Genomic DNA, 14884 nt, shown 5'->3' with positions numbered 1-14884 from the left:
TCTGCAAACAGTCTAGAAATGTTTTTGTCTTCTAAGGAACAGTAAGTATTCCCCTGGACCCCAAATACTAATACCTAGATTTCAATCAGTTCCTTACATAGGTCTAAAATTCCTTACATATGTTTAAACTTTTGCCTCAGATTCAAGATCCAATGTCTCTTTGCAAGAATGATTCTTCAAGCTTTCAAGGCCTTCTTCTCTGAGACTTGTTACTGCCAGCTAATGTAGCTAATGTTGACAAAGGAGAAATTAAACCTGATTGTTAAACATAGTAAGATCTGCCAGCACACATCTACAGTCTTCATTTACCACCTTCATTTTTAAGCAGGAATTCTAATAAACTCAAAAGGACCCTCAGAGTGTCCTGATCTACACTCAGCATCCAGATTCCCTACTTAGATGCTTCCTTTTCTGCTCACAGGTTTGGACCTGGTTGTCAGAGCACCAGTCCCACCATGAAGGATTCAAGCTGTCATCACTATCATTAAATTTCTGTCAAATATAGCCACGTGTACTTTCCACTGTATGGAATTCCTTCTGACATAACAGTCATAATACAGTGACATCAAGGCTCACAGCCAGAGTTAACAGTCTTTAAAGAGCCACATATTGCTCTAATGCTGTTAGTCTTAATGCAGAAACTCTTTCATTTTAGTATCTACCTTTACCAGGTTGCTGGGTCCATGTTGCTGTTAGATAGGGATTGCACTCAATATGCTTGGAGAGAGAGGGAGGCACAAAGAGAGTGTACATAGTATCCTTCCTCCTGTAGTTTTATATATCTTTGGAAAGAAGTTCTAAAACATAGTAATTCTGAGCTGCTGATGATTTACACTCACCATCCTAATGCTTATACAAAGGCTGAGATAATGAAGAGGAAACCCACAGAGTTTTCAACACATTTAATTCCATGTTACTACAAAGTAGATCTATGGAAACTGAAGCAGAGAAGAGAAATAGCTATACATACATAACTCCTACAGAAGGGATAGCATTCCAGAAACACTACTGTACAGACCACATTCACATTTTTGTTGATATAATTCCATTTTTACCGAGAGAAATTCAAACAATTCACAAAATTTAAAATTGATTTGTACAAGTTCAATCTTTTATTCATCACTACATGAACATTCACAAAGTGAATGCTAGTCAGGATGAAGAACACAAGTTCAGGCCCATATTTCCAAAAATTAAAATTCCAAAGGTTATATGAAATGTTTACCCATTTTCTTTGAAAATGTGTTTTTAGTGAATTGTGTAAAAGACAAATCTTAGTAGTACAGCAAAAAACCAATTAGAAAACACATTGACTGTGAAACCTAAGTACAAAATAGAACATAGTTCTTGTATGTAAGTACATACCTTGTTTAAAATCAGGCCCTGAGAGTATACAGAACATTACATATACGCTGACTTAAGTCAGTGTATCTCATTTGAGAAGGAGAATAGAAAGAAGTGCTTGTTCTGGAAAATTAAGCTAAGGCAAAGAAAAGGTATTTTTCCAAAATATGACAGAAACAGCAGGTATATGACTTTTAAAAAAAATTGCTGCAATTTCTTGGCAATTCAGATGTGCAGACAGCATAGAAAAAAAAGCATGTTCAAAGCCAACATTACTCCCCTCTCTCAATTTGAAATCAAGTGATGTGTTTGTTACAGTCTTTCCAGTGGCTCGGAGCCTGTTTAAGAAACAGCTGAATAAAAGCTAACAAACACTCTAAGCTTCATCCTTGTTTCAAAACTCTATTCTTATGCTCTTCTCACTCAAGTGGGAACACTACAAACATCTATGCTGACATTTCATAATAGAAATGAATAACTATCTTATGAAAATAGCTAATAAAGTTTTAAGACTGAGCTATTTAACTGAAAATGAAAGGCATTAATGTTACCCTGATATGCTATCCCACATAACTGCAAGAGATATATTTCTATTTCCATAGGTTAATTGAAATATGGATTATAGGTTCTCCGAATTTTCATTGAAACCGATTTAATTTTGACTGGTTTATTGTTCATTGTCCATGTATCCCAGTGAATCCCAGTTGCAAGAAATCTACCTGTGTAACGATGAATACCATTAAGATTTGCAAGGCCACACTGGTTGAACCACCATCCAGTTTTATCACTGAAGTTACTGCAACTTTTTACAGGCTGTTCTTTAATGGTGCACACTGGCCTGCATCCATCATTATCAACATCAAATGTGCTGAAAGGCATTGTATTCTGATTATCTTCTTTTCTGTATCCTCTAAATGCATCACCTAAGTACAACAGATAACAAAAAGACAATTAAAGGATTATTTGTGCAAAAACACATTTCTTACTTATTGCATTCCTTGTAAACGTTTCCTCTGAATTTATTAGGAAGCTAGATTTCTCAAAGGCTATTCAAGACAGCACCAAATAGTAAGTTGGTAATGTGCTGAAGATGTAGGAAAGAAAAAGTATAGAATGCTGAGAAGTATGGAAGAAGTTTAAATTTGATGAAACATCTTTATTTTGTTGTCCTTTTTTAATGATACACACTACCTATGAAAGTAAAGCCTTCTGTCCTCAAAGACAATGGAAGAACAAATAATAAAACAAAAAGTGTAATTAACTTCATATATTCCAGTGATTTGCCCAAATACCCAGAATGAGTCATGAGAATTGTTAAAACACAGAGGTCAGTGATTACTGGTTCTGTTGTCTTACCAAAGAAATACTCTTTCTTACAAATATGAGTAGAAAAAGGCACCAACACATTGGCAATAGATGAACATTCTTACATAGTAGTACACATCAAGCAAAAAAAATAGAAAAGAGCAGTAAGATATGGTGCAATGGTTAACAATAATCTTTACACATTTAGTATAGCTAATAGTACACTTATACACTAACACAGAAGCTCTGTAGCTGTAATTTAATATTCTATTTTTCACAGAATGGTTGAGGTTGGAAGGGACCTCTGGAGATGATCTAGTCCAATTCCCCTGCTCAAGCAAGGCTATCTAAAGCATGCTGCCCAGAATCGTGTCCAGATGGCTTTTGAATATCTCCAAGGATGCAGACTCCTCAGTCTCTCTGAACAACTTGTTCCAGGGCTCAATCACTGTCACAGTAAAGAAGTTTTTCTTTATATTCAGACAGAGCTTCCGGTAAGATCACCCCTCAGTTTTCTCTTCTCCAGGCTGAACACTTTCAGCACTCTCAGCCTTTCCTCACATGACAGATGCCTCAGTGCCTTCATCATCTTAGTAGTCCTTCACTGGACTCTCTCCAGGAGCTACATCTCTCTCTTGTATTTGACACAGTACCCCAGATCCTTCTCTGCAGAGCTGCTCTCCAGCAGGTCAGCCCCCAGCCCGTACTGGTGCCTAGGGTTATTTTTCCCCAGGTGCACAACCCTGCACTTGCACTTGTTGAACCTCAGGAGGTTCGCTCTCTGTCCAACTCTCCAGCCTGTCCAGGTCTCTCTGAATGGCAGCACAGCTCTCAGGTGGATCAGCCACTCCTCCCAGCTTGGGATCATCAGCAAACTTGCTGAGGAGGCACTCTGTCCCTTCATCCAGGTCACTGACGGAAAAGCTGAACAGGATGGGACCCAGTACTGACCCTTGAGGGACACAACTAGCTACAGGTCTCCAGGTAGACTTTGTGCCACTGATGACAACCCTCTGAGCTCTGCCTTTCATCCAGTTCTCAATCCACCTCACTGTCCACTCACCTAGCCTGCACTTCCTGAGCTTATCTATGAGGATATTATAGGAGACAGTGTTTACACATCAGCCAGTAATTGTTGCACTCTACAGACCTAATTTGTTCCAACCAATTTCTTATTCTGCCCTTGCTACAACACTATCTGGCTATTTTTGAACTAAGCAAAACAGTAACATCAAGAAGACTTCCACTGATACCAGCAAATTGGGGATGAGGTAATGGACATCTAAAGAATTGGACTATTAGATAGATATATGTATACATATAATCTCATATATATTATATATATATTCTCTGAACTTGAATCTATTACAATTTCATTATTAAAGAAGTGTTTATTCAATTATTATTCCATTGAAGACCTTGAAGTAACAAGCTAAAGTGATTTCTGACTATATAAACATTGATGTTGGCATAACCAATCACTATATCATTAATCATTTACCTGCATAAGCATTCACTATGCACATAAATACCATACAAATAGAGAAAACAAATTAGAAACTATCATTTCTAAAATCATTCTAATTAAGCATTACTTTCTGAATCCTTTTTTTCCACTTTAAGAGAAGGAGAAAATCTTTTATACTAAGAAAGTGGATCTTACCAGCATTTCCTGAATAATGCCCTAAATGGATTTTAAAAGAACAAGCTTCATCCTCAATCCAAAATCCATCATAAGATGCATAAGCATGCTTGTCATTTTCAGATTCCAAATCCACATGAAGACTGAAACTAGATGTTTTTTGATTTACTATATGAAAAATCTTCCTCAGTCCAAGCCAAAATTCCCCTACAACAGAGATAGTATGTTTAGTCAATAAACTTCTAGAAAAAAGAAATTGTAAAAGAAAATGGTTTCTTCTATTTTTCCTACTTTACTTCCTGAATCAAGTGCAATAATACTCGTCTGACACGCACACGGTCCTTTAAAAGATTAATGAAAGTAAAGAGAAGTCTCCCTACTTCATTGGTAAAATCCGCACCACCTTTTTCCCTGTCAGAATTTTATAAAATTGCCCACATGGTAACTTCCAAGTGTTCATCTTCAGTCTAACATGGAAGGATACAAAAATTGGATGTGCTCTTCGTTTGACTAAACAGAACACTCCTAAAGGCAATACTGACAAATGATTTGCATTTCATAGAATGGTAACATTAAACTCAGACCCTCTGCTCAAGAGTTGCTGTCTTTGTAAATCGCACTTTTTTTTCCATAAAAGGCTGCTCCATATGAACTGTGCTTGCTTTTATAGCTTAAAAGTTGTGTGCTTTCATTGCAGTCCCAGATAAACTCCTGAAAAAGCAACTGTCTTTGGACTCACTGGATGAAAGTAGTAGTGAAAAAATAATAAAATAAGATCACATTTGTGTTGGTATTAGCTACTGAGAGATTTCAATTCTGTTTATAACTTTGCATCCCCTTTAGTGAAATGTCACTGATTTGTTCTCCTTGAAGAAAATATTTTGCAAGTGTGATCAAAACCAACTAAGGTTTTTATAAATCTGAAAAAAATGGGGCAATATAATTTCTCAATTATTTCAGAAAGGAAATATTGCATCACATCTTGTGAGAAAGAATCTGAGGCTGGGGCTTGGCTAAACATTCCACTAGTGCAATAATCGTTATTGAAAAGATCAAACAATTAATTTGGTGAAAAAGAAACTCTAAGTATAAATAAAACACTTTTTAAGAAAGAGGTCTAGTCTCTATAATACTAAAAATCCTATACAATGTAGCTCACATACAGACAGCAGAATCTTTGGATCCAAAGCCTTTAGAATATTTAAAAGTAATACCAGATAGGTCCCCAAATCCATCCAGATATTCAGACCATGTTCTCTGAAATTCAATGATTCCATCAGTTCTTTTCTGAATCACAGTCCATCCACCTCCTTGAAAATCCATGTCACATAAAACCTAAAATAGACATAGGTAAGACTAGAAAATTCTTGAAGTGGTTGTAATAAAAAAATAACATTTTAAATAAAACAAATTTGACTTTTCAGAGTTTCATTAAGCAATATACCTTTCAAATATTTTAACAAAAAGCCTAAAGAAAATTAAGTGAACTGTCAAACTGCATTATTTTCTTTTATATTCTTGTTAGACTGTTTGAGCTAGAGATTTCCTCAACCAGTACAGAGCTACAATGTGATGTCATACAACTTGGGAAATCTTGGATTCTTAAATAACTCAATGTCATGGATGCTTTGAACAGCCCTTGCAGCACAAATATCTGAATGAATGACAGAAAGGATCATGTGCCTGCAAGAACAACTGGAAGATGATGGGCTGTACTCCCAGGAGTATCACATGGTAATTTCAATCACCCAAGGAGTGTGGGACTGGAATAAAAAGAAATACATATGGTTCCAGAATTAATACTTAGATACAAATACCTAAAACAAATTAAAAACAATCCCACTGTCTCATCCATGTCTTGAGAAGATGATTGCATGCTTGGCTACTCCTCTCAGTGAGTGTAAGAAATACAAACAAGAGCCAGCTTGGTCACAACATCCAACTCTGATCCAATATAAATCAATGGGAGTGTTGATATCTCTTGAAAGGATCAGATTTGGCTGTACATGAAAGGTTATCAGCCAATTACTTTGATATGGCACATTCTTACTTGGCTGCTGTATGTTTACATGAGTAGGTATGTAAGAACAGCCATTGCTGTATAGTTTGTTAATCTCTTATATGCTGGAAATGATGCTGTGGCTTTTCTTTTTGAAAGCTTTATAATATTTTATAAACGTTGCAGCTTGCTGTATACCCCATATTGTGCAAGGTACGAGGGGTGTGACTGTGCCAGGTACAATTTAAATTAAATGGGCATGAGGATATCTCTACTGAATATTTCTTTCCTTTCCATCTTTAGTGTGCATAATGAAGCATATTTCCAACCAATCGTTTGCTTTCTCTGACTTACTGCAAAAAATCGTTGGTTTATATTTACTCATCAAGAATGTTTCAGAAAGTGATCACAATTCATTCTTCCAGAAGTGAAATTGTTTTTAATTACCTCATGTTTGAATGCTCACACAGAAGCCCACTTGGGACAAATTTTCTGAGATGAGAACCTGCAGCTCTGGCTGAAACTAGATATTCTTACAGCTCCTGGAATTCAGGTTTAAATTAGCATCCAAATGGCATCCAAATCTGAGCTCACTTTAGAAAATATGAGGTTTCAAACACGAAAACATGAAGACAGGATCAAATTTGCTAAATAGCTGTCTTCATTCATCTGATACCTTTATGCAAATGATTCTAAGGCTAAAATTTAGTTTTAATTACATTTAAGGGGTAGTTTATTTTTCACTAATGAAAGAGTAATCATTGAAATAAATTATTTCATGCTGGCCTTCTTTTCTGTTTTTTTTTTTTTTTTTTTTTTTTTTTTTTAGTTTTCTACTACAGTATTCTGCCTCTGTGTGTTTTTGTTATTTAGATAGTTTTCAAACCTTCCAAAACTCTTGGCTATCCGCTCCTTAAAATGCATGATTAATAGTCTGTGTATTAATGTCGTGATTCTTTTGTTCATCTGCCATTTTCCTTGTACTCTTTTTATGCTTCAACGTATGGAAGGATTTGGACTAATCAGTTTTCTTAAAATAATATTCTTTATTGTTATTCAATGATTTTAATCAAATTCTTATGACTTTTCATTTTGTTTCTTGTTCTCCTTAAGGACCTTTTCCTCTCATATAACTGATTCTCAGTGCTTTAGAGACTGGCACTAACTTTAAATGTGGAAGTGTCAAAAATACTTTTGAGGTGAAAGGAACCTTATCATTTCAGATATATCTGCTAAAAACTACAAGTGGACCAAGAAATCACTTTTCTCACAGAGGTTAGTCAGATTATCTCTCAGTAAAAGTAATTTGTATGAAGTATGAGTATCCTTCTCCTCAACAGGATCCCCCTCCATCAAAGACAAGCTCCTCAATCCAGAAGAAATTCTGAAACAAATGCATTTTGTGCTATGGTTCAACTGTGGGTGAGGCAGACTGCATTTTCTTCATTCTGTTAATGATTGTTTGGTTAATGCTTGTATTGACCTTCGCCTCTCCCTTGCCTTGAAGGAAGTTACTGGTGAGTTATAGATCTTTTCTCCAAGCTCCCTATATTGTGCAAACAGTATGTCCTCTGTTGGGGGAAGAATCAAGTTTGTTTATTTTTTTTTCTTTTTCTTTTCAGGTCGTAACATACTTCTGAAGCCTTTTCATAACAAGTTCAAGCCCTTTTTTGTAGTACTTTGTAGGGTTCCGATTGTCTGGGGATAAAGGGATTCACCCTTTGTTATATACAAAGAAAAACTATAAAGTTAGCTAATTTCTAAAAATTTCTTGGTAGAAACTGAGAAAGTCTTCAAAATTATAATAAAAGCAGACATATTTGGATGACAATACACTTCTTATTCATGTGTGGAGAAATAGTCAAGGAAAGTACCTTATATGTGTTAAATAAACTATAATGAATATTTTCAAGCAAATTTTTACTATTATGTAAGATAAATTTATTACCTCAAAAGGATAATTTGATCCTTCTGGATGGATAATATACAGACCACTTGGAGTTTTTGAAACTGAACCCACGATATCTTTAATATCAGTGCAATCCAATCCTAGAGAACAAAATGTTTGATGAAGTTTGTTAGCCAGAATATTTGGAAAAAAAGTAAATATAGGTTAAGCCCAGAGAGGATGAATTTTATTGGGAATGCATGAATAATCTCAAAGTGCATTTTTATCACAAAAAGTTTTAAATCATATTTTATCATAAATTCTCACAACTCCATCAAACTCAGAAAGAAGCATAAATAGGAATTGGTATAGAGAAAGTTCCTTCTAATCTTAACTGACACTATACAGGTCATAAAGATCATATATCTGGGTCTTATTTTATAGATCTTATTCTTATTTGGGTAACACTCTTACTGAGTAAAAAGACATTTAACCTGGAGAAGGACGATTGCTTCTTGCAAACACTCGTATTTAAAGTTGTAAAAGTCTTTACATCATTTGTATATATAAAAAACCCTTTGCTTCCAACTGTTAAGTTAGATCCTTGTTAAACATATATAAGCAAGCAGTTTCTAATGCCAATAGGGCTGCTTATAGGTAATATTTCCTTTAGTTGAGCTGACACTGCAAAGATTAACTGAAAGTTAGTTCAGTGTACACGTGGCTTCCATCCCATTTTGAAGAAGGATTTTGCAAATCATAAGTACACTTTATTTTATTACAAAAGAAAGTAGTATTTAGAAACATCAGAATACTTATGAACTGATGATCATACTAGGTATTTTGTATAAAAATCAACAGTTTTTTTAAAAAGAATGCCTAGAATTATCAGGTTCCAAGTGATTTAAAGTATTGCTTTCAGTGAGATTTTCCAAAGTTTATGTGTGCATATTCACACATAATAAATGCTGAAAACGTAATCATTGTTTACTTTTGCTTTTAATTAGTTCTTTGTCAAGATACTTACAAAGATAAAAAGCAAAAATATCAACACTAAATGGGAAAAAAGCTTACCATGAGATTGAACTGCTTTGTAAGGAAGTGGATCTAAATGCTTTCTTAAAACTTCTGCATTCAAAAGAAGTAGTCTGTTCATCAGTTCATTCACCTGCAAGTTCAAATAAAAGATCTTTAAATAGACTGCAAAGAGAAATTTTGAATTCTAAAGATTTTGACTCCTAGATAAATATAATCTGTAGTTTATTTTTGCGACGTGTGAGTCATAACTTTAATATACGAATGGGTTTGAGTTTTTATTTTTGCATGCATCATTTTAAGGCACAATCCAATTTAATTCAAGAAAACTCCTTCAGTTTGATTAAGGATTTTTATCTCTGCTGATTGTGTGGTGTTTGTAAAACATTATCAAATTTAATGGTAATATAATACATGTCATTTGCACAAATAGAACAGGATTACATATAGCAAACAATGTGTAGAAATGGGCTGTCAGTTGTCTTACTGTCATGTTTGCTACCAAGTTAAGTACCAAGTGGTGCTAATCACTCTTTGTAGAAACCACACTCATACCCTACCTAAAGTACAAAGGACAGGTACTAACGACCTAATTCTACTGTTCCAATAACTCTATAAATGCTTAATTTTCTCCAGTTAGACAGTTAGACAGTAACTGTAGTGCTAACTAAATAAAAATTCATATGATAAATAAAAAATGTACCTGATTAGAAAGGTAATCCAAAGAAGACTGTTGATCATCCATCATGTTTCTTATCATTTTTTTTGTACTTCTTGCATATTCAACAAGAGAGTTCTGCAGATTTCCTTTAAAAGAAGTATGTTCATCCACTTTGTTAACATAAATTTAGAAGCATTCTTTACTGAATAAGTGGCATGCTTATTTATGGTATCTAAGAGAATACTAAAGGTGTTTAACTTCAGGATGCCTAAAAGTGACACCTAAGTAGTACAGAGACCACAGATTAAATCCAAATATGCTTGGAACCTCAGACTCACTGGCTGCAGTGAAGACATGATGATTCTTCTGAAGATTTGGCTCTACAAAGCAGAATTTCATCTTATCCTTGGGCTACTTGGATAACCAGTTAATAGGTACCACAGAAATACAAATGCAAATGGCAAAAGATAGATACATTAGGTTTTCTGTCATCCTGTATTTCGATCATTTGCTTTGCTATTTATACTCATGGTCCTGGATTTTGCCCTGATACTAAAAATACAAAAAGTAAGCTTGAGAAGTAATTAATACATATTAAAAGATATATGGGAAAGACAAGACTTTTGACAAAATATCCCAATGCTGTTTACATCACTTGCTGAGTATTTTGTCAAGGCAGTGAATAGAGAATACTGACACATTTTCTATATAGGCATCTGTAGAAGGCAGGCTGAATTAGAGATTTCCTCCCACTTAATTTCAAGCATCTAACTATGATGCCTAAATGAAGGACAGATATCCCACTCTTTCTCTCCAATGGAGAGAGCTACAGACATTCAGAGGAGAACAAAGACTTAGGTGTGCTGAGCTGCTGCTTGGATTTGCCTCCAGTGATTATAAAGAGAGGCTAGCATAATTATACTTTACCTTTGGCCCCTCAGCTGCCTACACTGCACATTTATTTTAACCAATTCTCAGCCTGAGCAGCTGGGTCAAAGACTGTCACGTTAAAGGTAAATTAGCACAGCATAGCATAGCATAGCAAAGCATTACACAGCACAGCATTGCACAGCTTGTCGTTGAGAGTATTCTTTATGAATACATACTGCACATGTAATGTTTTTCCCCTCGTAAAATTTTAGCTTGAACATCACATGGTACAAGGCATTGTTCTTTTTGTTTTGAAATATCTGCAGATTTATTTTTCTCTTCTGCCTTGAGTAGTCCTTCCACAGCTCCAACATTCCTTGTGCCCTGTTGTACCAAACAACGGAGGGGGAAATAAATTGATCATAAAACATAAATAAAATTGCTCAGTCTGCCAAAATGAAGCAGATTACTCCATGGATCCTCCTTTGAAACTTCTTTTAATTAAAAAAAAAAAATTATCAAGCAATAATTGACAGAGCTAAAATTACACAGCTGTAGGACTGCATCCTGTTGGATGTCTTCTCTTTAGGCATAACTCACAAGGGTATGTCAGAGGTAAAGCGTAACCTCCGTAAGTTTTGAAAGTACTGGTAAAATATTCTAACTCTGAGCACTGTAAAGTGGAGGCCTGAAATGCAAACACTTTTATTTAGGAAGCTCCCATTTTAGGTATCACCATAACCAACAGACATCTCAAATGCTAACAAAGTTATTTTCACTGGAAAGGAGCAGGCTTTTGCATTTTCTACATATCATCAACATAGTTCTACTGGAAATATTTGCACCTGGTTTTAATCTATGCACCCACGTCCTCCCAAGCAGACTTGCAGACAAACTGAAATTAAAAAAAAAAAAAATCTTAAATGCTTTTGTAGAGGAAAGAATATCATGTTCACAGGGATACCGTCATATGAAATAGTAATAATAAAAACAGTGGTATAAGTAGTTTCAAACTACTACACCTCTTGTTTTAAAATAATATTTGCATATTTTAGTATTTTTTTTCTTCCACAATGCCATGTGACAAATCTGTATAAGAAATAAAGGAATTTCCCTGACTCATCACATAAACAAATGCTAAAAGTAATTCCTGAAACATGTGCCACTGTAGAAAACATTACGAAACATATTTTGATTTGAATCTTTTGTTTTTTTAATTACATAATCTCTGCAAGGCACTGTACACTGTTTGTACACAGTATTTTCAGATGTAAATAGGACCCCTGAAAACAGACTTTAATGAAAAAGAAAAATTATTGGACTTGATTGCATCTTTAACATACTTGTTCTCATTTTCTGCTTCAGATTCTCTTTCTGGTATTGGCACTACACTGGCACAGCACTGAACAGTTCTTTCCTGATTTTTGCTTTTAAAAAATGAAAGTAGAAAATACAGAAAAATGTTAACAAGGAGATTTTACAAAAAAATTCTTAATTATTATTTAGTTGCATCTTGTTTTTCAAAAAAATGCTAGAGAATTTAAAGAGTAGGTTTCTCTAAGTTCGAAATAAGCACAAAATAAAGGAATAACATTTCTATAAGAGTTATAAATAAACATTTGCAACTTACAAATAGAACATTTGAAATAAGTTTTGTTCCAGGGCTTTATCACAGCTACTCTCCAGATGTTCAATTAAATACTGTCAAGCAAATATTTTAGATCAATATTTGTTTTTTGAAAGAGTAGATATGAAGTAGACAATTAAATCTGACCTTAGCAACACAAGAAAAACTGTGACACTGCCAAAGACAATAGAGTTGCTCTGGGTTTACACCGATGCAAGTGAGATAAAAATACGGCCTAACAACTGAGCTGTGAATAAAGGACATTATGACAAAAATGATCTGCTTCATATACAAGGAATTTCTACAATTCCAATGCAGCTTCTTCTATCTGAAAATACCTGATTCTTGTATATTTTCATATCTATCCTGAATAAAGCAACCTACATTTTAAAAACACCTGTCACTGTTCTGAGAAACTATTCAGTTACATTCCTTATCTTAGCTAACAATAGAACTGAAAATCTTACCTTAGAGGAACAAGGTTTGACAATACCCATCGCAGTCTCTCCCCAGCTGAACAAAAAAATACTGAGACAAATAAATGAGGTTATCCTAAGGAGAATCATCTTTTACTTGAAGAAATGCAAACGCTTTGACGGGTTTTGAATTTCTGTGGAAAGAACTGCACTCTCTGAGGTCCTGAGCTAACTATTTGGGAATGTGAACAGCACAAAGAGCAGCCAACACATCACTCCTTTAATGCCTGCGTTTAATAAAACACATTCCAGTTACACAGTAGATTTTATATACTGCACTGCTTTTAACCTGAAAGGAATTACTGCTTATTATCTTTATATGACTCATCAAGAAATATTTTTATAGTGATAAGATTGTGTCAGATCTTCTTATATGCTATTTCTGTGCATTGGTGTGTGTGTATGTGTATGTGTGTATATATATATATATATATATATGTATTGAGTCTAGGCTAGTGTGTGCTAGTTGAAAGTATTAATCAATGTTTTCATCTTTGTATAAAGGTTTTTATAACTAAAATGAAGCTGTTTACATTGGTCTGGTGGTAGTGCACTAGATCCAGCTGTGGGCACAATTTCAGGATATGGCCTAAAAGCAAATTCCAAATAGAAAACTGAAAAATTATTACTTTAAAATAATACTATGTGTTATGTTGAAAATAGTTTACAGATGGGACAATCAAACCAGCAGTATCTTGGTCTCACTGCAGCACATCTTCAAGCATAGAGCTACTGAGAGTAGGACAATCAGTCAAATACATTGAATTTTACCTCTGAAAAACATCAGAGTACAAGAAAACCCTCTGGTTTCTTCCTCTGGTTAAAGGAAGAAAATTAAACATGTAGTTCACAATCCTGAATTAAAAATATGTATTGGGCCCTTACAGCTCTATCTTAAAAAACTGGATCTGATATTTCTCCAGTTTGATCAACCAAAAAACAAATTATTTTGAAAGTTCATAAAAATCCAACAGATTTTCAACTACTCATATACATTTGAGAATTTGTGTGTGATTTGCCAAGTAACTGAAACTTCAACTTCTGACATGTTACTGGGAGATATACTGTCTAATGAATAGCCAGAATACAGTGTTCAACATCACCTTACACTTATGCAGTCAGACAATATTCTAAATTTGTCTTGATACTGGCATTCATCTCTATGCCTGTCTGAAGTCAGAATACTCAGAAAATAGCCTCTACCACAATGAGATTTGAAAGCAGTTGAGAGAGGAGAGTCAATCCAGTTTTAAATTCAGTTTTTAATCCATTTTTATAATCTAATGTTTTCTTTGGAAAAGAACATCAGAAAGATATGGAGCATCTGCACCTGACTTCTTCCTGAGAGGAGTACATTCTACTGCCTGTGAAATTAATAACAGGTTTGGTATCTCACAAGATCAATTTTTTAATTTGTTCTAAAGTACTTCACAGCATGTTATATTTTCCCAAAATAACAAACACTAGAATGTAATAGTGCACCAACTGATACTCTCATAAAAAGATGCAGACTATGATTCAAAAGTACACTGACAGGGAGGTAGGAAAGTAGAAGGATTTTCATGGCTACCCATACAAAACATTAAGGGGGAAATACCACTTTTTTTCTTCTTTCTGTACATAGAAATAAGAAAAAAGAACCAAATGTTAGGAAGAAGTGCTTAAAATGTCAGAACTTTGACTGAACTCCTTACCTCTCCTCACCCCATGCAGTGGCCTTCAGTTAACCTGAAGCTTGGAGGAAAGAAAGATATGAGGTAAAGTGCTATAGCAGAACAAAAAGAAAGAAAATGTGTTTCTGTAGCAGCATAGTTCTGCTCCAGCCTTTACTTCAAGATTTCTAATCAAGTTAAAATCTATTTTACAAAGATTTAGGAACTGATCTTTGTCCTTCACTGAAATATCAATCTCTAGCCCACACAAAAATTTATGAAACTTCTTTGAAGTCAGTTGTCAGAGTGGGACCTTCCATTTTGCAACCACATGAGATCAGGCTGCTTCCTGTCCCAGAATAACCACAGAGTTATGGAATATATA

General features: G+C 34.6%; 1 protein-coding gene across 1 annotated transcript; it reads right to left on the bottom strand.

The window, feature by feature from the left end:
- Positions 1 to 927: 927 nt before the first annotated feature.
- ANGPTL5 (angiopoietin like 5) lies at positions 928 to 13002 on the bottom strand. Its single transcript, XM_062577738.1, has 8 exons — positions 12839 to 13002; positions 10981 to 11128; positions 9917 to 10020; positions 9253 to 9346; positions 8239 to 8339; positions 5506 to 5626; positions 4313 to 4498; positions 928 to 2267 (listed from the first exon to the last, which is right to left on the bottom strand). The coding sequence occupies exons 1-8, from the start codon at positions 12935 to 12937 to the stop codon at positions 1948 to 1950; spliced, it is 1173 nt and encodes a 390-aa protein (XP_062433722.1). The 5' UTR covers positions 12938 to 13002; the 3' UTR covers positions 928 to 1947.
- Between the last annotated feature and the right edge of the window lie 1882 nt (positions 13003 to 14884).

The sequence above is a fragment of the Rhea pennata genome, chromosome 1 (genome assembly GCF_028389875.1).
Source record: "Rhea pennata isolate bPtePen1 chromosome 1, bPtePen1.pri, whole genome shotgun sequence".
NCBI classification, from domain to species: domain Eukaryota; kingdom Metazoa; phylum Chordata; class Aves; order Rheiformes; family Rheidae; genus Rhea; species Rhea pennata.
This window is presented reverse-complemented; position numbering and strand designations above follow the sequence as displayed.